The sequence below is a fragment of the Budorcas taxicolor genome, chromosome 16, assembly GCF_023091745.1.
Source record: "Budorcas taxicolor isolate Tak-1 chromosome 16, Takin1.1, whole genome shotgun sequence".
Lineage (NCBI taxonomy): Eukaryota > Metazoa > Chordata > Mammalia > Artiodactyla > Bovidae > Budorcas > Budorcas taxicolor.
The window spans coordinates 55795591-55820267 of NC_068925.1; the positions used below are offsets into that span (position 1 = coordinate 55795591).

The window sequence follows — 24677 nt, forward strand, 5'->3', positions numbered from 1 at the left end:
GCACACTGTAGATCACAAGTAGGTTTTTATACTACTACTAGTAAGTCACTTCAGTTGTGTCCGACTCTGTGTGACCCCATAGACGGCAGCCCACCAGGCTCCCCGGTCCCTGGGATTCTCCAGGCAAGAACACTGGAGTGGGTTGCCATTTCCTTCTCCAATGCATGAAAGTGAAAAATGAAAATGAAGTCGCTCAGTCGTCTCCGACTCTTCGCGACCCCATGGACTGCAGCCTACCAGGCTGCTCCGTCCATGGGATTTTCCAGGCAAGAGTACTGGAGTGGGGTGCCATCACCTTCTCCGGTAGGTTTTTATATTTATGCTTAAATTTCAGGATAATTGTGTTGAATATCTTATGGTCCATAATGAATTCTGGGAGTGGACTAAAACTAAAAGTTTCTCACATTCCCCCAAGCACGTACTGACATGGTTGCTGGAATTTTTTGCGGCAACAAGAAAGCCACTTCCTCTGACGTAAGGTGGCCCCCATGCCTATGTCTTGCCACATCCTCTGATAACAGAAATCAGGATGGCCAGGCTGGCTGGGGCGGTCAGGATTCCAGACGCTCACGCTAACAGAGCCCGGAGTGCAGGGGTCTCTGGACCCCTTCGGCCTGCAGTCGGCCGTGAGGAGCGGGGCAGGAGGGCCTCCGCGGATTCTGGCGGCTCCGTAGGGCGGCTGTCCGCCTAGCGGCGCCCCTTCCTATTGCGTTCCTCTTCCTTTACCTCCAAAGACCAGAACGCACCTCCAAGCCTCCAAAGGGCAACGTCATTGAGTCCCCTGTCACGTGGAAGGCGCGACAGTGTTCACAGGCTCCCGGCAGGGCAGAGGCCTGGCGGGGTGCTGGACCGGGCCCAGGACAGTCCGCCCCGAGCCCTGCCTCAGATTCCCGCCGGTTCCAGACTCTCGCCCAGGTCGCCGCCGCGGCCAGACGCCAGACGCGGCCCCGCCCACCCTGCAAACGACCGGGCCCCGCTTCCTGGCCCCGCCCATAGCTCCCGCCGTGACCCCGCCTATCTGGACTCGGCTTTGGTCCCGCCCCTGGAAGCCCTATTTATTCCGCCCCCAGCACCTACACCGCCAGAACCCTCAGGCTAGTGGCAGTCGGTGCTGCACCTCTTCTTACTCCTCGCGTCACTGCTGCCGCCATGCCCGGAGGTCTCCTCCTCGGGGACGAGGCTCCCAACTTCGAGGCAAATACTACCATCGGCCGCATCCGTTTCCACGACTATCTGGGAGACTCGTAAGTGGCCACCTCGTCGCCCTGCCCTAGCCTCGGGTTACGCCCGAATTCAGGGGAGCCTTCCCTTTTTCCTCTCTTCGGTCCTCCTCACCGCTCGGCCCCCAGCTCGTCGCCTGTCTCCTCCCCGCACCGGTTCCTGCGCGTGCGTCTCGTTGTCTGGCCGCTTCTTCGCGGCGGCGCTGCGGAGGGGCAGCGACCCTCCGGCCCACCCTGCACCGGCCACTTGATCGCCTCTCGCTTCTCGGCCCCCGCGTGGTTGGGCTGACTCCCGGATGAGGAAGGGGGAGGGGGAACAAAATTGGGTTCCCGCGGATCTCAGGAACGGGAGGCCGGTACGGAGGAGAGTTTAAGTCCATTTACTTCTGTTGGGCGAACTGTGTGAGTAGCATGGTCCAGCCGAGGCCCGGAGCGGGCAGGGGCCGGGCAGCATCGGTGGTCAGTTCCCGGGACTCGTGCCCAGGATCGTACCTCCCTCCCTCCCTCCCTCCGTTCTGCAGTTCATTCCCGGGGGAAGGTGGGTAGCCAAGGCCAGTCAAAGGGCACTGCTGCTGGCTGAAGGTTTAGGAAGGACCCAGCGTGTTATCTGAGGGTTCTGCTTGCTTCAGTGGTATTTGCAGGCTTCTCAGCACAAAAAAAATTTAAACCACCAGCTGCCAAATTGGTGGCTGAAAGACTTTTTGTCCAGAGCCTCCCCCAGCTGCTAGAATTTGATTTGATAGCCGCTTTGGGAGGAACCCAGAACACTCTGCGTGCGGGTGTGTCCTTTATTCCAGAACTTGCAGCACCCTGAGGGAAGGGGTTTCTGAGGTTGTTCAGTTAGCAGTAACTATGGGTAGGTCACGGACACCAACACCTCCCACTTTGAGGCCCTTTTGTTTCACAGCAGAGTGCCTCTTACTGCCCCTCCCCCCTCTGCCTTGCTCCCAGCCGCAGGCAGTCTTGCCAAACTGGTGACCCGTGATCTAGCCTGGCAATCATACTATTATGACTAGGAGTATATTGGTGGAACGGTGGTTTTACAGCTTCTGAATCAGCAAACGTCAAGTTGATTAGATTTAATATGAAACATCCCAGCTGTGTCTAGTTATACTGTGGTTCTGGGGTTCCAGTGCCTGCAGCCCCCCAACACACACACACTGTGGTCTAAGGTTTTACAATTCCTTCTTGCTTTGTATCCCTTTTATAAACAGTGACCAGGTGTATATATTACAGAGGGTGAACTTGATGAGATGAATTAGTGATAGGCCAAACCTCTGCAGAGCACCTGGGAGAGATTCTTAGGCCTAACCAACCTCTTCGAAGTGTGTCAGTTGCTCAGTTGTGTCCTACTTTTCGTGACCCCATGGATTTTAGCCTGCCAGGGAGAATCCATGGGATTCTCTAGGTAAGAATACTGAAGTGGGTATCCATTCCCTCCTCCAAGAGATCTTCCCAACCCAGGGATCAAACCCGGGTCTCCCACATTGCAGGTGGATTCTTTACCATCTGAGCCACTGGGGATTTTTTTCCAACCACTGTTTAAGGGAAAAGCTAAGTTCTTTGAAAGGACTAGGCTAGAAAAAGGATGAGAAATGGAACACTCAGACCTTAAAAGCAGGCAAAGACTTCAGAAATACAGACCATGTCCGGTCTCATACTCAAGTATCTAGGTATTAGTATTTCTCCAAAACTCCATGGGATTTTCAGAGAATGTTTCTTCCCAGCCCCCACCCACATAAAACAAAATCTTGCCAAAGCTCTTAGCTTGGTAAATATTATTATGAAGCATATTTATTGTAGCAATAGTTAAAAATGATGTCACCATTTAAGCTAACCCTACTTGTTTGGAATTTTTGTTGATCTGATTAAAAGTGATACCTTCTCAGGGAATTAGCAGTAGGAAGATGAGAGAGAAAACTGCATCTATAAACAAATAATACACAAGTCTGCCTTGGGTCAAGTATGGGAGAGTACTATTTCCTGCCTTACCCCAAAAGTAAGTTTGAGCCTTTATAACACTATAATAAATGGATTGTGGCAAATGCAATTTTTCCCAACTCCACTCTTAATGTGATTTCAGTTCAGACTGTCAATTTGTAATCAGATGTGTTTTGGAGAAAAAAAATTACAATTTCAAACATTACAGGTACCTACCCTTCCCCTGGACAACTGGAAACAGCCAAGGGGTTTGGGAGCTTATTTAATGAGTTTATTGAGCCCAATTACCATGTATATGTGACAGAAGCAGCTTCTTCACAGTACATCTTCACCAAACAAAACGTGGGTTTTCCTTGGGTTTTTCCAGGGGGTTAGTGAGTTGGGACCATCTCCCTTAAAGGAGGAAACCTTTTTGTCCTTTTTGAAAATGAAAAAGGAAGGAAAGGGGATACTGTAATTGTATTCCTCTGAAGAGCAGCAGTAGAGAGACAGAGGGAAATGGGCCACAGTAAGACATTCTCAGGGGTTATCCTGTTCCTCGCCAGGAGCAAACTAGAGAGTGGCTTCTGAAGGGGAGGATGTGAAGTGGCTTCAGACAAGTTTTCTTAACATGATTCAGCAAAACAGTCTCTTGACTCACAGTGCAAAGAGAAGGCCTGATTTTTCTAACTAATCACCTCTTTAACAATGCAAGAGGAACTGCCCTGTTCATTTTTTTTCTCAACTTCTTCCTTAAGTCTCATCTGACCCTTAAATAGATCCTTCACCATGGACTCTAAGGCCTAGATTGTACTCATAACTAGATTAATTATTTTTAAACATTTTAAATAAATCTCTTATTGCCCTTTATGTATATAAAAATACATACCACACCCTCCCACAATCTTAAAAATATTACCTTTCTCTTCCCAGTCTTGCCACAGGGCCATCCATCCTTTTTATAAGAAGGTCTTTTCCTTTCCTGAAACCTTGGGAGCTGAGTGGCAGATGTAGGTGGAAATTAGGTACCCTGTCTCTGCTTTCTTCTTTGTGCTTCAGGAAATTTGGCAAACTTCAAGGAGGTCAGCGTGGCGTCTAGGCTACCATGAGTAATCTACTAGTTTAAGGTCCTGCTTTAATGTTGTTAAGTCGACTAGAATGTGGAAACTGAGTGTTAGATTTTCAGTTGAAAGAATAGTTTCTGCTGCCCAGAAGGACAGTACTCCAAAGACTCTTGGTGACTTAGCTTGAAATGTGCTTAAAATTCATACAAGTTTAATCGTAGGCAATGATGATGTAGATAATACTATTTCCCTAAGAATCTGTAGTTGTAGAAATCAACATTGAAGGCTGTATTTTTTCTACCCACCTGGTCTAAAGGAAGAAGAAACTGCACGTGAAGAGATAGGTGAAACTCTTAAAATGCTGTTGTTGTGTCAGGGTACAAATATTGGGTGTCCTGTTTAGCAGGTTAGATCAGTAAACTAGTTTTACAAAAGTTTTTATATCTGTTCACGTAAAAGAAGCCAAGTGTCAGCTTTAACTTTACATATAAATAGAGGATAGAAGCCTATTTATTTCAGGTTACATAATGTGTTTATTATTTAAGTCAGGCATTGGTCTAGATCCAGGCATACTGGCTCATCCATTATTAGAGGTGAATGTCAGCATATCTGTGCTTAGAAAAAAATGTAGAAAGTGTAAAAGAAGGGGGAAGCTATTTTAGTAAGTATTTAGTTTGAATAGCACAGATTGTTTAGCTGAAAAGGACTCAGGGTAGCTCTGGAATTACTAAAGTAGGCAATACCCTGACAGTCTTTTTAAATATTTACCATATTGAATTTCATATATTTGATTGAAGTGGGCATGAAACAGATTTTTCTGGAGATAATTGAAAAGCACTCCTCAACAGAAAAGTTTAAAAGTGATTGTCTTCATGCGTGCATGCTAAGTCGCTTCAGCCATATCCCAACTGGAGTGGGTTCCCATGCCCTCCTCCAGGGGATCTTCCTGACCCAGGGATGGAACCCACATCTCTTAACATCTCTTGCTTTGGCAGGCGGGTTCTTTACCACTAGCACCACCTGGGAAGCCCCAATTGTCTTCATAAGCATTCATTTTAAAAAGAAAGCCATTTCTGATCTAGGATTTGTGATTTTTCACTGTACGTGATGTTGGTGATCATCTCTTCATTCACTTGTGACCTTCTTTTCCTTATTCAGATGGGGCATTCTCTTCTCCCACCCTCGGGACTTTACCCCAGTGTGTACCACGGAGCTCGGCAGAGCAGCAAAGCTGGCACCAGAATTTGCCAAGAGAAATGTTAAGATGATTGCTCTTTCCATAGACAGTGTGGAAGACCATCTTGCATGGAGCAAGGTATTACCTGTTGGCAGAAGCTTTGAGGTTACAGATCATGTTATAAATTTTATAGAGTAGCTTGGTTTGAGGTGAAGGTGATACTTTCTTTGATACTAAATGATAGAGGGTAGGAATTAGCTTGATTTAGGATAGAATAACATTCAGAAAACGAAGATCATGGCATCTGGTCCCATCACTTCATGGTAAATAGATGGGGAAACAGTAGAAACAGTGTCAGACTTTATTTTGAGGGGCTCCAAAATCACTGCAGATGGTGACTGCAGCCATGAAATTAAAAGACGCTTACTCCTTGGAAGAAAAGTTATGACCGACCTAGATAGTATATTCAAAAGCAGAGACATTGCTTTGCTGACTAAGGCCCGTCTAGTCAAGGCTACGGTTTTTCCAGTGGTCATGTATGGATGTGAGAGTTGGACTGTGAAGAAGGCTGAGCACTGAAGAATTGATGCTTTTGAACTGTGGTGTTGGAGAAGACTCTTGAGAGTCCCTTGGACTGCAAGGAGATCCAACCAGTCCATTCTGAAGGAGATCAGCCCTGGCATTTCTTTGGAAGGAATGATGCTAAAGCTGAAACTCCAGTACTTTGGCCACCTCATGCAAAGAGTTGACTCACTGGAAAAGACTCTGATGCTGGGAGGGATTGGGGGCAGGAGGAGAAGGGGACGATCCAGGATGAGATGGCTGGATGGCATCACTGACTCGATGGACATGAGTCTGAGTGAACTCCTGGAGTTGGTGATGGACAGGGAGGCCTGGCGTGCTGTGATTCATGGGGTCGCAAAGAGTTGGACACGAACTGAGTGACTGAACTGAACTGAACTGAAGGATAGAATAAAGCCAAAGCATATGGTTCTTTGCTTTTCATGGGTGTAATGTAATGCCTGTCATGCAAATAGCAGGGTTGAGAGTTACTGCATAGCAATTATTGAGACTACAAGTGGCAGAAGGAAGAGTTTATAGCCAATTATATAATACTCTTTAAAGTATAGGCACATACCCAGGTTCATGTTTTCTGGTGAGCTTGTGCCTTAGAATTTTCAGAATTGTGATCACATTAAATAGGAAACAAATCCCAACTTTACACCTGGTTATGTAGGAAACCTCAAGGTGCCTGTAGCATGAAACCATATCTGTTGTTATTTTAGTGGTGGTGACATGATAGACTGCTAGTGACAGAAGGAAGAAAGTTAAGCAAATAGAATTAAGAAACATGGTACAATTTGTTATCCATTTCAAAGTTCATGAATGCTACGTTTATCCTGTGGTGTCTCTGTGGCAAAATCCACAGAGGGTCTTAATCTGCTATGCCACCAACTCTTGTTTTACTTTCAAGGCGCCACAGAATACCTAGACCTTATTGCAGCATTAACTCTTTTTCCTTACTTCCTAAAACTCTACCCAGATAAACTCCTCATTCTCCAGTCAACAGTTTATGCTCAGACTTGTCTACATGTTTCATTAATATTGCTCCCTCTCTCTAGAATGCCTTCCTTTGCCTTGTGAAAATTGTATCCATCCTGCAAGGCCCAAGTCAAAGTCATACCCCATCCTTAAACCCTTTCCTAGCTCAGCAGTCTTACACATGGGGAGGCTGGTGTACTTCAGCTTCTGCCTTTTGCATATTACCATCTTGCATTTGTTGCTACTTCTTATGGAAATCATCTAACCAAATCAGAAGTTCCCTTAGAGGCAGGAACTTTACTTATCTGTATCCCATATGTACTTACCATAATGCTTGGCCCACCTTAAGTGAAATTTCAATGCCAGATCAAATAATAAAGCTAGATTTTTTTCTTTTCCCCCAGAATTTCCCAGGATGGAAAAATGAATAAAGTTTTTTCACTAGGAGAGGAAGGCATAGAGAGCGGAAGCAAGTACATTGTCCTTCAATTCAGACTTGGAATGCGTTGCTTTTTATGTGGATTTCACCCTAGTGTAAATTCACCTCTGCCTTTTTACCTGTAAGAGATTTACCTTTGACTAGTTACTGAAGTGAATATTCAACTCTCTATTCTTTTTGCTCTAAGCTTTGTGTTTCTTCTCTTTCTTAATATCTTTGTTTTAGTAGCTTAATGTCTGAGTCAGGGTGCTTTTGAGTCAGGGTTCAGATCAGTACCATATCTACAGAATTATCTTTGCCTGTGACGTAATTTCTGGATGTGAACTGATTGTCACTGATGGTTCTTTTTTTTACAATGTTTGGGTACCCAGAGGTACCTGGGATTGACATCTTAACTCTGTATTATTCCACTTTTAGAGAGTTTAATGCTGCTTTCTCAAAGCAATAAAAACACGCTGAATTTGAAGAGCCTTGGGCATGAAAAGGCTCTAGATTATAACCTAAGTACTATACCCTACTGTTATTTCTGTCAGTGAACAGTTGGGATAAGGAGTGTTCATTTATTAATTTTCTTATTAAAATTGTGTCTCCCGCATTGGAGGCAGACGCTTTAACCTCTGAGCCACCAGGGAAGCCCTTAAAATTGTGTAGAGAAATTATTATGATTATGGTCCTCTCTTCCCTGTCTTACAAAATGATGTGTGTTAACTGATTGCATTTAGAGGATATGCCTGCTTTAGAATTCCCTTTTTCTGTTTCCCCTGCATTTCAGGATATCAACGCTTACAATGGTGAAGAGCCCACGGAAAAGTTACCTTTTCCCATCATTGATGATAAGAATCGGGACCTTGCTATCCAGTTGGGCATGCTGGACCCAGCAGAGAAAGACGAAAAGGGCATGCCTGTGACTGCTCGTGTGGTAAGTTGTGTACTACTAGATAATCTGACCAGGCAACATCTATCCGAGTAAATGCTTGGGGCAACTAAAGTAAATGGGTGAATATCTCCAGTTAGGAAATAAGTGTGTGCTGGCACTTTCACTTTTTATCTAAATGCTGGTACAAAGTAAAATTTTTCAGCTAACTTATTAATAAACTGCTTAATTCACAGCTTTTGAAAATCTACATAGTTATCCTAACATGTCATCTAGAGTTGTGAAATCTTCTGCTATAGTTCTCCTGACAGCCCTCTCTTTAAAGCAGTGGGTCATAAGTGAAGTGAAGTCCCTCAGTCATGTCTGACTCTTTGCAACCCCATGGGCTGTAGCCTATCAGGCTCCTCCATCCATGGGATTTTCCAGGCAAGAGTGCTGGAGTGGATTGCCATTTCCTTCTCCACAGTGGGTCATAGTCTTCTTCATAAGGCATCTCTTGTTTTGAATTCTTATTTGTTCTGTCCTTATCCACCAGAGAACAAACTTATTCCCACATCTGCAAAAATGTACAGAATTTTGAGGACCAGTGTCAACTCCCATGGGGCTTCCCAAGTGGCTCAGTGGTAAAGAATCTGCCTGCCAAAGCAGGAAATGTGGGTTTGATCCCTGGGTTGGGAAGATCCCCTGGAGTAGGAAATGGCAACCCACTCCAGTATTCTTGCCTGGGAAATCCCATGGACAGAGGAGCCTGGCGGGCTACAGTCCATAGGTCACCAGAGTTGGACATAACTTAGCTAGTAAACAACACCATCAACTCCCATTAGTATTATTTTTATGATCATTTTCCATAGTTAACATAGTACCTTCCTGAGGCCTTTTCTGGATTCAGTTCACAAGTCAGTTTTTCTTACTGAGACAGCCAAAACCAAATAAAATTCCCTTCAAGTTTAGAAATATAACATAGAGAAGAAAATCGTAACTACTCCAACTACCCAGTTTGTTTGGCATGTCTTTCTAGATACTTGGGGGCTTTTGTTATTTTGTTTTGTTATACCCTTGAACATTTTTAATGACTAAAGAGCCTTATAAGAGGCTTTAATATCAAAAACACTCAGAGTTCTTCCTGTTTATGTGTCTGTGTACTTTGCAGGTGTTTATTTTTGGTCCTGATAAGAAACTGAAACTGTCCATCCTCTACCCAGCTACCACTGGCAGGAACTTTGATGAGATTCTCAGAGTAATTATCTCTCTCCAGCTGACGGCAGAAAAGAGGGTGGCCACCCCGGTTGACTGGAAGGTAAAGATGCTAAAAGGGCAGAAACCCAACTTGCCTAGAAGGCCTATGGCACCATCTGAATGGTTCCCTTTAGGGTGTTATCTAGGGCTCTGTTTCTGGCATGCAAATACTGGGAGGATTTTTCCTCCTGGCTGAGTTTAGGATTTACTGAGAGGCCATTTTTCAGAGTCTTTAACACCTTTTATACAAAATACAAACTCCCTATATTTCTAACTTTTAGGTTATTTGGACAGATTAATTGGTTAGAATGATTCCTTTTCCTAAATAAAAGGTTTAAAAAAAAAAAAAAAAAAAACTTGAACTCTTCCCTGATGGTAAAATATTTATAGCAGAACTTAGTTTAACCACTTAAGTCATGGGTATAAAACTATTTGGTGTATTAATGTCTTGAAACATTTCTCTTAAGCTCCAGTCTTTTAAACCCATGTAGAATTCTCTGAAACCTGTTTGTGAATTTTTAATCTCTATTATTCCGGCAATATGTAGGACATGGATAATATCACGAGTTTCTTAACATCACTACGTTTTTTAATCCGCTAACCTGAATACCTGGTCTTGTTATTTTCTTTCTTCTGACTGGCAAACCATTGAAATTCTGTGTCCATTCACTGAACCTATGTTTACTGAGCCCAGACAGTGGGCACTGGGATTTAGCAGTGAACAATCAGTGTAAAGTCCCTGCCCTCACAAAACTTACATTCCAGTGGGTAAAGACCAACAGTAAAGTTTACAGTTTCTTAGGTGACAGTGTATGACAGAGAGTAATCATGCAAAGGTGGGGAGAAGGGGAGCAGAGGTGGGAGGACTTGCTTTTATATTTGGCTGTCAAGGAAGGAAGGCTCTTCTCTGAAGAGAACTTTGGGGAGGACATAAAGAAAGCAAGGGGCCAAGTCATGCATCTTTAGGAGGAAAGAGCACTGCAGGCTTAAAGGAACAGCTAAGGAGTTTTCCTAAAAGTGAGCTTGGCACGTTCAAGGAACAGGAGAGCCAACATGCCTGGAAAAGCAGCAGCAAGAGGTGAAGGTAGGGACCAAGGGTGAAAGAGGAAGGCTGGGTTCAGTCACACAGGGTAGTGCAAAGGACTCATTTAGAATAAATTTTAAAATGCAGAATAGCAAACCATTACTGGGCTTAAAGCAGGACTATTTCTTGTTAAGGTGGGGAAATACTTCTCTTCCCAAAAGTGTCAAAGATCGATTTGTGAAAGCAAAATTCCTCAGGGGGAGAGAGCAAAGCAAAGGAGACTTGATGATTGAACTTCACCATTCTCAATGTCTTTTCAATAGAATGGGGACAGCGTGATGGTCCTTCCAACCATCCCTGAAGAGGAAGCCAAAAAACTTTTCCCTAAAGGAGTCTTCACCAAAGAGCTCCCATCTGGCAAGAAATACCTCCGCTACACACCCCAGCCATAGGCTTGCCACGGAGTTGGTTCTGGAGCTGCCCACTTAGCACCATGAGCCAGAGGATGCCAGCTGTCCATCATGTTTCCCCGCAGCAGTCCATTAAAAACATTCTGGTGTGATCACAGCCAAGGTCTTTAGGTTGCTATACTACTGGCTTATTAAATGAAAACAGCACTAAAAATTCCTGGGGATCCTTTGTGCCTTCAGCAGCTTTCTCCTTTGTTCATATATCTTCACACTCTCTGCTGACTTTCTTCGAAATTTGAGACTTATCTTGGATCTCTGCAGGGTTTTATGACCAAGAGGTGGTATCAGTTTATGGTTGAAAAAGCCTGCTTTGCTCCATCATACTGTGTTGACCAAAATGTTCATTTGGCTTTTTAAAACCCGAATGAACGTTTTGGCCAAGCCAAAAAAATGACTATCAGGTTTGTTTTTTTTTGTTTGTTTTTTTTTTTTTCCTGTGCTAATCAAATCTTCTGTTACCCATTTTGGGAGGGAATAGAACTTGGGGTTCAACTTCCTCTGTACGTATCTACGTGTATAACCTAAGAACTTAGAGTAACCTGGTAGTTCTTCAGTATTCCATGTTTTGATCACAACTGAGAGAAAAAAACCTTTTCCATTCAGTACTTTTCTAGTAGATAAATGAAAGATGAGCCTGGGGAGAGAATCTTCAAATATTTTGCTATTAAGAAAATTTTTCAATAAATTGCTATTGAAAGTGAGAAGCTACAGAAAAGGCTCCACTTGCCTGCCAGAGAGGTGTAGCAGAAGGCGTGAGCAACATGACAGTGCCAGGTGCCTTTTGGAGAATTTCTGGATGTCAGTTTGTTCTACGATGACATGCATGTGAAAGGGCCCACCATGGGAAGAGGGAAGAGGATGACTGAAAATGTTTTATTATCTATTCTTGCAGTGGAGGAGGGAGATGTTTTCTGAATTTTGCTTCTTAGGGATCAGCAAATAAATCCTTTGTCAAAAACGTGGTCAGAGAATTCTGTTGTCACATTTTGAAGTACTAGTTCAGACTCATGTCCTGAGGGCAAGACGTCTCCTTGCTAGGACTGACACTGATGCCTCTCTCCAAAGACAGGTGTATAAACGTTCATGTAATGAAAACAGAGGAGCTGCTGATGAAAATGTGATCCTGCCACATCTCCTGCCTACTTCGCACCTTCGTATTGCTTACCTGGGCCCTGTGGAATCTCTGACCCCTGCAACAAAGAGCTCCTCTAACCTAATACCTTAACAGGGGTGCTGGATTTAAGTATACCAATCTTGAGGGTGATGGGACATCTTTTGCTTTTCTGGAAAGAGTACAAAGGATTCCTAAGTCAAGAGTCTCTCAGACTGACTATACTGTCCTAGATTTAGAAAGACAGGTCCCATACCTGGTATAATCTCTTGCATATAGCCCTCTATACTTTTATTGAGTAGAATAACGTAAAATCTGATCCCTGGTGCCGTGTTTTAGAGAAGTCATTAATTTTTCATTTCCTTAATTTTACCACATGTAAAATTTGGGTGATGCTAAGAAGGTTGAGAAGGAAGGTGAAAATTCCAAGTCATATCCTTGGGAATGCTGGTCTGAGAGAGATTTAACTGGGCTGGCATCTTGCTGTCACCTCTTCTCCAAGTCACTGTGTTTTGTATTTAAAGAACCAAGACTATCTGGTGCTCTTTAGCACATCTCTTCTGAATAACCCCTGGCTCCTCAAATCTTGTCACCTCCCTATTAGGTTCCTCACTGCTCTCTTCCCTTGGCTATTCACCTTCAGTCCTGCCTCTCGAGAGAGTCTGGCTTAAGTCTAAATCTCCAACATTAATTATTCACACACCTCTACTGATTGATCGGACACTGGCCATCAAGTTTATAAATTCAAAATCAAATTCATCAATTATTCCCCCAATAAATACATTGCCCCTCTTATCACTCAGGCATCCAAACCTTGTTTAGCTATATCTACCCTACCCACATAGATTATGTCCATATAAGAATGCTGAAAAACTCAAGGAAAAGGGAGGTCATGTACCCACAAATTAACTTCTGGTTCTATCACAAAGCAGCCATGAGGCCATGGGAATGTGAGAGTATTCTCCAAATGTAAAATGTTACATAATGAATGTATGTTGAGGGGATAGCAGTGATTATAAGTCTTTTTTTTTTTTTAACTGGGATGGCATGGGAAGGAGAATTCCCCCTTCCAGAATTGTTGCTCTCAACTTCATAGGGAGAATAGATTTAATAAGTCCAGTAATTTATTAAGTGAAAATAAATTATATGGCTGTTGTGGCTATGAGAGAAGCTTAAGAATTTAAGAGGCAGTCTATTGGGTGCCTTCTCAAAGAATCAGCAAATGCTTTGGCTAGAAGAGATAGCCATCTAAGATTCACAGAGTGACTTGAGGTTCCTGGGTGGTCTTGCCAAAAGTCTGACCTTACTTCCAACCATTCCCCTGAGGGTAAGAATCCTCATTGAGAGGCTCAGGAAGGGGTAAGGAGCTAGAATGGCTGGGTCTAAAGGGGCATATCAAGATGCCACTTGGATGCAGTGAACTGGCACAGTGATTTACTCGATTTGACCTCCACCGCTTTGGGCAATGCAAATTGAGGAAATACAACTTTGATTCAAACTTAAAGGATGCGTTAACTAGTTAAAAAGGCATTGCCACTTTGTCAGTGATTGGCTCAGCAATGGGCACTGAGACACAAATAGAGGATCATGAGTTTCTATAAGAATTCTTTCTCAAACAAGAGCAACTAGAAGCCATTTTTCTCTCACACTGAATATAAACAAAAAAACATACACTGATTGCTGCTGCAGCTAACTTACAACCTGGGAGCAGGGATCCAGCCACCAAATGAGGCTGTAAAGGTCAACAGCCAAGTTGAGAGAAAGGAAAACATCTGACCTTTCATGATCTTCACTGAGTCTAACAAGTGTGAACCCGTCCTACCTCTGGACTACTATAACATAAAATAATAAATTACCAGATTTCCTTGGTGGCTCAGTGGTAAACAATCTTGTCTGCCAGTGTGGAAGACATGCGCTTGATCCCTGATTCGGGAAGATCCCACAAGCCACAGAGCAACTAAGCCCGTGTGCCACAACTATTGAGCCTGTGCTCCAGAGCCCAGGAGCTGCAACTACTGACCCCATGTTGTTGCTGCAACAACTGAAGCCTGTGCTCCAAAAGAGAAACCACCACAATGAGAAGCCCACACACCGCAACTAGACAGTAGTCCCCACTCTCCGCAATTAGGGAAAAGCCTGCGCAGCAATGAAGACTCGGCACAGCCAAAAATAAGTAAAATTTCTTTAAGTAATAAAAATAAATCATCTTAGTGTTTAAGCATTTTTGAGTTGGGTTTTCTGGTACCTGAGGACAAAAGCATCCTAACTGATACACATAGAATTAAGTGTCCTCTAGTTATTTCAAATAACATGATAATGTGCCTCATAAGATTGTAGAGCAGACATCTGTTTTTTTGCTACTTCTTAATCCCCTATCTTGTGGAACTCAAGCTTCAATATGCATTAAACTACATGAGGAGTGTGTTAAAATAAGCAGGCCAGGGCCCTTCCCCCAGACATGGGTTCCACAAGCGGCCAGAAGTTCTTCATCTGCCACAACCCAGGTGACCGTGATGCAGTATACAGCAGACACTGCAGTTCACCATAACCATTTCCCCTTATTCTTCATGAAAAATACCCAGATTGTATTAAGGGTGGCAAGTTGAGGTGCCAGTTAAAATTCATCCTAAGATGATAGGTGGGTGGGGTCATGTGACAGTGTTGGCCTGTGGTGGGGTCTCTTCCTGCAAGTGCCTTGCTTCACTGAAAAGCAAATGGGATGACTGAGTTACAGATGTCATTTTGCCACCCTGAGGATAAAAGTCACAGGCCCAGGATGAAAGACAGGGAATCTGAAAGGAAACCGGGTCTATGGTAACTTCCTTAGCCAGACAGTCCTGGCTGCAGGACTGCTGTTAGGTGTGGCTGCGCCTAACGTTTGTTGACGCGTAAGTACTCCACGAGCCACCCTGAGAAATGTTGTCCTGTTCTAGGTATCTGGAGGGCCTTGACTTTTTCTCTTGTGTTTTCTTCTATTCTTTCTTCTATTATGGTTTTCCCTGGAGTAGCAAATTGTGTATTCTTTTAAAATCTTGTTGAAATGAAAAGGAATAATGGATCCTAAATATTAAACAATCATCATAAAATTCAATTTTATTTGACTTTTTTAAGTAAAATGAAAAGTGATATTAAATAGTACTATGCAATGTAAGATTGTTAATTTTTCCTAAACTGCTTTTAATAACTAAGATTATGGAACGTGGTTCCATTTTTCAGTATTTACTAGATTGAGGATTTACTAGATTTTACTCTGTAAAATGTTAGGGAGGCACTAGTTGTAGCAATAACACAAATCAAAATTATAGTTCTTATGCTTTAGATAGTAGTGGGTTAATTGTACAATGCTTTTGATAACTTCTACTCTATCATAGGTTGCTCTCAGCTGGATGCAGGATTTCATTTGCTAAACCGTAAGTTCAAGGTATCTGAAGGATTTTGAACATCTCAAGTATAAATGCAACTACTTAAAATTAGAGCTTTTGCAGCAGTCCATCAAAATTGTAAAATAAACGCAGAGGTAAATTGCTTTAGCAGTTTGTGAGTAAACTCCTTGCCAGGTAGTGTTTCAGCACTTGAGTCAGGATATTAGCTCAGTCTCAACTGACTCCATGTATCACGTAAGTGCCATTAAAGTCCTTTTCTAAAATGGGATCCAGTTTCCAACTACAAAAGAAAGTCAAAAGTAAAATATGAGACTATAAGCATTTCAGAAAAAAAGAAAAACAGTAAGTGCAATCGGAAAACCTACTGAAAAGTTTCCATTTAATTATCTGGAATACTCCCTTTAGAAGAGCTTACATATTAAAGACTTTGAGTAAGTAAGTACCCCTGCATCTCTATCCCAACAAGCATTATCTTGTAAAGAGATACATTCACTTAGTTAGAGTAGTGTATCAAAGTTCACTTAAAGAGAAATGTGAGGAGAGTTGAATTCCTGTTAACTTTGTGACTGATTGCAAGGTAAACTGGAAACTTTTCTCCTAAATTGTAATGAGAATTTTTTAAATAAGGGGACCTGGAAGAGACAGTGGCAAGCGACAAGCCAAATTGCTAGACACCTAATGAGGTGTCACATTTGTGAAATAGATCCCTTTAAGAAAGACAAGAGGATGACCTAGGAAGACTGCCTACAAGGAATTCAATTGCTTTGTTTAGAGGAACCAATAACCATCAGTTTGGTCAATGCAACTTTCCTTTTCCCCAACAGACACACTGCAGACCACCCTGATTGTCATAAATGATAGTCATAGGCCCAGAATTTCTATTAAAAGTTTCTTAGGGTGGTGATCTGGTTGGGGGTGTGATGGTCAAGGGACTTATGAAGCTGCATTTCCACAGCACATCATTTTTTCATAGAAGACATGTTTTTTGGAGTGATTTGGCAACTGAGGGAGGGAGGGTGCTGAAGGCTCCTAAGGCCCATTCTTGGCACCACTGTTGCTGCTACATGGCCCCCTCCTGTGTTTGCCCACCCTCCTGTTGCTCTGTCATAGCTGTCTTCTCCAATCCACTCCACTCAGCAGTGGGCTCTGGCCCAAGTGAACTCTCTTAGGGGCCCTCATAGAGATCCCTTGAGTAACAAGCTTTGCAGGCTACCCTGCTCCCCACCAGACTTGCCTCCATATTGTCCTTGCCCAGTGTGACCAGCCCTCTCCCTCCCTAACTCTAGGCACAGTTTCCAGCACTTCTCAGACTTTTCTAAAATAGTTCTGATTGATGAGGAAACTAGAAAAAAATGTCATCAGGGCAACACCTAAGTGACTCTCCCTAATAAAATATTTTGAGGCCTCTGTTTTGATTAAATTCATGCAAATTTGTCATCCTACTCCAAAGTATGTTTATTTTAATATAAAACATTTTAAATAACCTAATAGTAAAATGAGTTAATGTCTCCCTTTGAAAGATTGTCAAATAAAATTGAAACCCTAGGAAAATGCCCATGATCAACCTGTGCTCCACACACCCACACCAGAGACCTACAGATCCATGGGAATACACACTCCAAAGAGAAACATCCATAATTAAATGCTAGTGTCTCACTGAATGCATGATGGATGGGCCTCCCCACCCCTGATCCTAGAGATCCCTACCTTTGAACTAAATATCAGGGGAGGACTTCCCTGGTGGTCCAGTGGTTAAGAATTTGCCTGCCAGTAATCCCTGAGTTTGGGAAGATTCCACATGCGGAGGGACAACTAAGCCTGTGTGCCACAACTACTTGGGCCTGGGTTCTAGAGCCTAGGAGCTGCAGCTATTGAAGCCTGCATGCCCAGGGCCTATGCTCTGCAACAAGAGAAGCCACTGCAATGAGAAGCCGCACACCACAATGACAGTAGTCCCTGCTTGCCAGAACTCGAGAAAGCCCACGGATAGCAATGAAGACCCAGTGCAGCCAAAATTAATTTTTTTAAATAAATAAATACCAAGGAAGGGAATTAGGAGGGGGAAAATTGGGAGAGGGAATCACGGCAAAATTACGATTTTCAAAAATATTGTATAATTTTAACTGTTAAGTAATTCAGGTGAACTCTAATCACAATTTTCCCATATTAAAGCATTGCCACTAAGAGTTTCTTTTCTCGCCATCTACATGTTGCTACTTGACTTCACAATTTATTTTCACTGTGTAGTTTAATAGTCACAAAAAGAAAAATCCAAAGTGTCAAGTTAATTACCTCATCTTTTTTCTTCCACTGGTAGTCTCTCTTAGTCATTCCAAGACCCGTGTTGCCTGAGCCAATCCAAATAAATGCATGAAAGAGAAAAATTACATTAGGAATTTCAGAGTATTGGTAGCAAGAGGATATTCTGAAATCTCAGTTTACTTCCTCCCTGTAAGTCTCCCCATTCAAATGGGCTTTTTACATTCCTCCCTCAAGGAGATATGTGAACTAGGCTCCCAAAAGTCCAATACAAGGGCTGGCAAATCCAAATGAGAACAGGCAGGTCACACAGATCAGGTGGTTTGGATATAACACAAGAGGGAGGGTGTGAACTGTGGCAGACCACAGAGCATCTGCTTCCTGTGTAGGAGCCAGCAATGCTCAGCTCTATCTGGTTGTTGCCACACACAGATAAAAGGACTGAGTGTTCAAAGACTTTACAATTTTTTTTAAGAAAAGCTCAAATTTTGTATTTTTTTAAAATATGAAATTTCTGGATTTTTATACTTGACAATTTTAAAAGAAAACACAGATGTAAGCCAAATACAGTGTACTGACTGGATCAAATCCACAGGACTGCCACTTGTGACTTTCATCCCAGACTCAATGGGGAATGCAGATAATATATTTCCCTCACTCTAAAAATTTCACCAACTCAATAGCCCTCGGGGTGCCTTATGGGGGCTGACACTAGACCCTGAGCTCCCAGCCTTGCCATATATTCCTGTGCCCCAGGAGTGCTGTGAAAGCAGCAGAGTGGCAGACCAAAGACTCTGTGAAGGCTAAATTAGAGGAGCAAATCGAGGATGGTTGTGTTTTCAAGCTGAAGTAGCTGGGGAAATGGTGACCCTGGGCTTGGTAAGGCAGGATGCTAAGCACTGAATGAAAGATCTTGAACGCATTTTCCCTACAGCAAGGCCTTCCTGGAAAGTCTTCTTTACAGTATGCTGAGCACCATGATATAAGCAAATGGGCACTCATATGCACTTAGTGACAATAATTATGTAGTGACTATCAAAGTCATCTCAAAGCAAGTCATTTGAGTTTTGGTTGTGACCGTGGCTTGGACTATTCCATGAGCATGGGTTAGATTCTATATTCCCTTTGGTCGTTGAAAGAAAACCGGATCCCACACCTGGGCCTGCTGTGTGAGTCTATTCCCCCACCCCTACTCCTGCTCTGTCCCCCAGCAGCACTATGGGGCTCCAGCCTATAGGATCAGAGTAAAGGGAGCAGCTGCTACCCCCAACAGGGTTGTGGAAGGAGACACACGAGAGCGTCAGAGCCACCTGGACTTCAGTGTCTCAAAGTCTCTGAAATGTGACCTCCCAGAAGCAGTGTGGCAGCCAGGGTGGGCCCAAGAATGGAGACAGATGACAAACACACACAGTGCCCTCAAATCATTTTTTTAGAATAAAGCGAAGCTCACGTATCAAAATTCTTTCTCAGTGGCTTGCCTACCTCTAAAGAGCTACCCCCTTACCCATGACTTTGGCATTGCCATCGTTTTTGTCAGGCGCAGGTGCTTGGATAACCAACAGCTTGCTTAAATCTGAAGTTCCCTGCACCTAAAGGAGAAAAGCCAAAATCAGTCAAAAGAGCATTCTTTGACCTCTAAACTGGCTGCCTCCTAGCCTTTCCAAAGAATATTAAAAAATAAGCTAAAACATAGAACTAACCTCTAACCTAAGTTCTATCTTTTTCATTTCAAATCCTCTTTTACCTTGTTTCAAAGAGTCTTGGCTAGGTGGGGGATGGGTGGGTGGATGGTTGCATGGAAGGATGGAAGAACAGATGAATGAGTGGATTCTTACATGGCTTAATATGTGAAAAAGTAAGCGATCAAAAATGTAAAATAATTTTAAGAGGTCTTGGACCAGGAAATTATCTTTTGCATTTTTATAAATATCAGAAAGGAAATTTCTATACCTTACTTTTAACCAATTTGGAAAATGGAATCCCCAGCATCCACTGAGTTACTATTATTCTGACATTGACATTCAAGGGCTCAGGACCTAGCCTTCCCAGATAGGAAAAAAATAAAAGCTTTTTTCCCTGAGTTTTTGCCCAACTGCCACAAAACCTGCCCTCCCAGAATGCAAGCAGCATAATGTCACATATAACTATCATTTCTAGATATTATCACATTTAATCCCCACAAGAACCTTATGAGATAGCTGCTGCTATTATCCTCATCTTACTAAGAGGAAACTGAGGGTCAGAAGGCATCTTTCTAAGTGCCTAGCCTCACACACCTAGTGGGCACAGGCATCAGGTCTTAAATCCAAGTATGCCTGCCTCCAAACTCTGGTGTCTTAACAAAACTGTGGGGATTGATCCCATGGTCCCCTACCCCTTATTTCAAAGTTAAAGTGATTTTTGACTTCTATTTTAAAAAAAAAATTAAATTACCTTCACCTTCTGAACTGTTGAGAGGTTGACAAAATAAGTATGTTAGGAAAGTGGCAAATACACTTTTTAGGAGCTTTAATTAATGACCTTTCTCAGCCTGAACAAGCAGAAAGGGTCTCTCCCAAAGGGGAGAAACTTGTTACCAAAATAAAGAGATGTAAGCTCTTCTCACAGCCTCTTAGTCCTCCTCATACTTGGGCTCTGTCCTCACATCACAGCTGTGGTCTAACAGCGAGTGGCTTCACCCATTAGGGACCTGGCTTCTATTCTTCCCATCCCCTGTTATATCCCAGGCAGTCACACTTCCCCCTTCCTTACAGAGGCATGGAATGATGGGGTTTAGGGTCCTCTATTGAGTTGTGCCCCTAGGCCCTAATGTGGCAACAAAGTGACATGACCCTGACGCATCTCCCTTCTTATTGACCAGTGCAGATACTTCCAGAATCATCCTAGCAAGCAGTGTCACTGTCTCGCACACAAACTAGGAAAAATGCTCCCCATCCTTCTCTAGGGAGGCATAGCCCATGCCAGGGCAAAGAGCTTGGCAAGCAGAGAGTAGGCAGATTCCTGCCCCACTGGCCCCTCAGGTACACTGTGATGCAGGGCACAACTTGCACAACGCAGCACACAAGCCCTGGGAACATTTTGACTGTTTTGTTAAGGGCAGGTGAGAACTATAGGGTCTTTCTAGGTTTAGAGAAACCTATATTTCTTTAAGGTGGTTAGTTGAGTTTTTAAAGTCACTTATGGGGCACCATGAAAAGCAGAAGACTCTTAAGAAATGACCCTCCTTACCTGTTCACAGGTTTTAGGTAAAATGCAAGGTGCAAAATATGGTACCTCCGTCTTGGTATCAATAACACTGCCATACACAAGAATGACAAATTTCATGTTCACGTTATCGATACTCATTTCATTATAGCTTGATAAAGTCTCCACATATGCATGATTGAGCATCACACACTTCTGAAACTTTAGGTCCTACAATAAAATTAGATTTTTTTCTATAAATCATATGAAATAACACAGGCTATCAAGAAGAAAGCATATTCCACATGAAAAGATGTTCAACATCGTTAATCATCAGCTCAGTTCAGTTCAGTTCAGTCCCTCAGTCGTGTCCGACTCTTTGTGACCCCATGAATCGCAGCACGCCAGGCCTCCCTGTCCATCACCAACTCCCGGAGTCTACCCAAACCCATGTCCATTGAGTCGGTGATGCATCAGGGAAACGCAAACCAGCTCAACAGAATGACTATCATCAAAAAGACAACAAGCAACAAGTATTGGCAAGGATGTAGAGAAAAGGGTGACTCTTCAGTGGACTGTAAATTGGTGCAACCACTTTGTAAAATAGTAGGAAGTTCCTCAAAAAATTAAATATTAAACTACCATATGATCTAGCAGTCTCACTCCTGGGCATATATCCAGAGAAAAGATACATGCATCCCACTGTTCACTGGACCATTATTCACAACAGCCAAGGCACGGAAACAACCTAAATGTCCAACAACAGAGGAATGGATAGAGAAGACGTGGTACTTATATACAATAGAATATTACTCAGTCATAAAATAGAACGAAGTAATGCCATTTGCAGCAACAGGGATGGACCTAGAGATTATCATACTAAGTGAAAGAAGCCAGACATTGAAAAACAAATATCATGTGACATCATTTATTATGTGGAATCTTAAAAAATGATACAAATGAACTCATATATGAACTTATGATTACCAAAGAGGGAGGGAGAGATAATCACATACACACTACTATATATAAAATAGATAGCCAACAAGTATGTACTATATAGCACAGGGAACTATACTGATATTTTATAATAATCTATAAGGAAAAAAATCTGAAAAAGAATATAATATATATATTATAACTGAATCACACTGCTGTACACATGAAAATAACAAAACATTACAAATCAAATATACTTCAATTTGTTTTTAAAAAAATCCATGTGTAGGTATTTGTGTGGACATAGTTTTTTAATTCCTTTGGGTAAATATCAAAGAGAGTGCTTGCTGGATCATATGGCAACAGCATGTTAGTTTTGTAAGAAACCACCAAACTCTCTTCCAAAGTGGCTGTGTACCATTTCGCATTCTCACCAACAATGAAGAAGAGTTCTTGTTCCACACCCTGGCCACCATGTGGTGTTGTCACTGGCCAGTTAATAGGTGTGTAACAGTATCACTTCCTTCATGGATCACTGCCTTGTTGTGGCAAAGGGGCTTGTATGACACAATGAAGCTATGAGCCATGTTCTGCAGGGCCACCCTAGACAGACAGGTCATAGCAGAGACTTCTGACAAAACGTGATCCACTGGAGGAGGGAATGGCAAACCACCCCAGTGTACTTGCCATGAGAACATCATGAATTGTATAAATGGTCAGAAAGACATGACACCAAAAGATGAGTCCCACGGGTCTGAAGGCATCCAATATGCTACTGGGGAAGAGCAGAGGAGAATTACCAATAGTAATGAATAGATTCAAGGGACTAGATCTAGTTAACAGGGTGTCTGAAGAACTATTGACAGAGATCCGTAATACTGTACAGGAGGCGGCAAACAATACCATCCCAAAGAAAAAGAAAAGCAAGAAGGCAAAGTGGTTATTTGAGGAGGCCTTACAAATAGTGGAAGAATGAAGAGAAGCAAAAAGCAAGGTAGAGAAGGAAAAGTACATCCAATAAACACAGAGTCCCCAAAAATAGCTAGAAGAGACAAAGAAGGCCTTCTTTAATAAACAATGCTTAATAATAGAAGAAAACAACAAAAGGGGAAAGACTAGAGATCTCTTCAGAAAAACTGGAAACATCAAGGGAACATTCCGCCCAAAGACGGGCATAATAATGGTAGTGATCTATAGAAGCAGAAGAGATCAAGAAGAAATGGAAAGATTACACAGAAGAACTATATAAAAAAGATCTAAATGAACCAGATTACTACAATGGTGTGGTTAGTCACCCAGATCCAGACTTTGTGGAGCGTGAAGTCAAGTGGGCCTTAAGAAGCACTGCTGTTAATAAAGCTAGTGGAGGAGATGAAATTCCAGCAGAACTATTCAAATCCCTAAAGGATGATGCCATCAGGGTTTTGCATTCATTATGCTGGCAAATCTGGAAGACCCAGCAATGGCCAGAGGACTAGAAAAGGTCAATATTCATCCCAATCCCCAAGAAGAGTACTAAAGAATGTGCTAACCATTGGACAATTGCACAGTTGGACAATTGCACTCATCTCCCATGCTAGTAAGTAAAGTGAAAGTCACTCAGTCGTGTCTGACTCTTTGTGACTCCATGGACTGTATAGTCCATGAAATTCTCCAGGCTATAATACTGGAGTGGGTAGCCTTTTCCTTCTCCAGGGGATCTTCTCAACCCAGGGAATCTTCCCAACCAGGGATTGAACCCAGGCCCCCTGCACTGCAGGCAGATTCTTTACCAGCTGAGCCACAAGGGAAGCCCAGTAAGGTTCATGCTTAAAATCTTGCATGTTAGGTTAGGCTTCAACCTTACGTGAACCAAGAACTTCCAGATGTCCAAGCTGGGTTTAGAAAAGGAAGAGGAACGAGAGATCAAATTGCCAACATTCGCTGGATTATAGAGAAAGCAAGGGAATTTCAAAAAAACATTTCTCTCTGTTTCCTTTGACAGTGTGGATCATGACAAACTGTGGAAAGCTCTTAAAGAGGTGGGAATACCAGATCATCTTACCTGTCTCCTGAGAAACCTATAAGTGGGTCAAGCAGAAACAGAAGTATGGAACAACTGATTGGTTCAAGATTGAGAAAGGAGTACAACAGGGCTGTCTGCTGTCACCTATTTGTTTAACCTATACGCTGAGCACCTATATGATTTCCCTGGTGGCTCAGAGGGTAAAGCGTCTGTCTGCAATGCAGGAGACCCAGGTTCGATCCCTGGGTCGGGAAGATCCCCTGGAGAAGGAAATGGCAATCCACTCCAGTACTATTGCCTGGAAAATCCCATGGACGGAGGAGCCTGGAAGGCTACAGTCCATGGGGTCACAAAGAGTCAGACACAACTGAGTGACTTCACAATCAATCATATGCTGAGCACGTCATGAGAAATGCCAGGCTGGATGAGATACTAGCTGGAATCAAGATAGGCAGGAGAATCATCAACAATCTCAGATATGCGGATGATACCACTGTAATGGCAGAAAAAAGAGAGGAAATAAAGAGCCTCTTGATGAGGGTGAGGGAGGAGAGTGAAACAGCCGCCTTAAGACTAAATATTAAAAAAAAAAAAAAAAAAAAAAAACCTAACATCATGGCATCCAGCCCCATTACTTGATGGCAAATAGAAGGGGAAAAGGTGGAAGCAGGGACAGATTTCCTCTTCTTGGGCTCCAAAATCATTGCGGACGGTAACTGCAATGATGAAATCAGAAGACGACTGCTTCTTGGCAGGAAAGCGATGACAAACCTAGACAGCGTGCTGAAAAGCAGAGACATTACTCTGCCAACAAAGGTCCATTTAGTCAAG

At 42.8% G+C, this 24677-nt stretch overlaps 2 protein-coding genes across 2 annotated transcripts in view; one reads left to right on the top strand and one right to left on the bottom strand.

The window, feature by feature from the left end:
- Positions 1-1078: 1078 nt before the first annotated feature.
- PRDX6 (peroxiredoxin 6) lies at positions 1079-11928 on the top strand. Its single transcript, XM_052653647.1, has 5 exons — positions 1079-1244; positions 5363-5519; positions 8135-8281; positions 9387-9533; positions 10820-11928. Exons 1-5 carry the CDS (start codon positions 1150-1152, stop codon positions 10946-10948), a joined length of 675 nt encoding a protein of 224 aa, XP_052509607.1. The 5' UTR covers positions 1079-1149; the 3' UTR covers positions 10949-11928.
- A 7275-nt stretch (positions 11929-19203) lies between these two features.
- Positions 19204-24677, bottom strand: part of SLC9C2 (solute carrier family 9 member C2 (putative)) — a 95213-nt gene continuing 89739 nt past the window's right edge. The window contains exons 24-25 of the mRNA XM_052653577.1: positions 20948-21133; positions 19204-19308 (exon numbers count right to left, since the gene is read on the bottom strand). Coding sequence (XP_052509537.1) covers positions 19204-19308; positions 20948-21133 — 291 coding nt within the window. The remainder of the gene's footprint in view (positions 19309-20947; positions 21134-24677) is intronic.

What these genes read in the sequence shown, in the direction of transcription:
- PRDX6 (XM_052653647.1), top strand. Translation starts at nt 1,150, where the DNA reads ATGCCCGGAGGTCTCCTCCTCGGGGACGAGGCTCCCAACTTCGAGGCA. An exon ending in ACCATCTTGCATGGAGCAAG is followed by an intron (nt 5,520 to 8,134) that starts GTATTACCTGTT and finishes CCTGCATTTCAG; the next exon opens with GATATCAACGCTTACAATGG. An exon ending in TGCCTGTGACTGCTCGTGTG is followed by an intron (nt 8,282 to 9,386) that starts GTAAGTTGTGTA and finishes TGTACTTTGCAG; the next exon opens with GTGTTTATTTTTGGTCCTGA.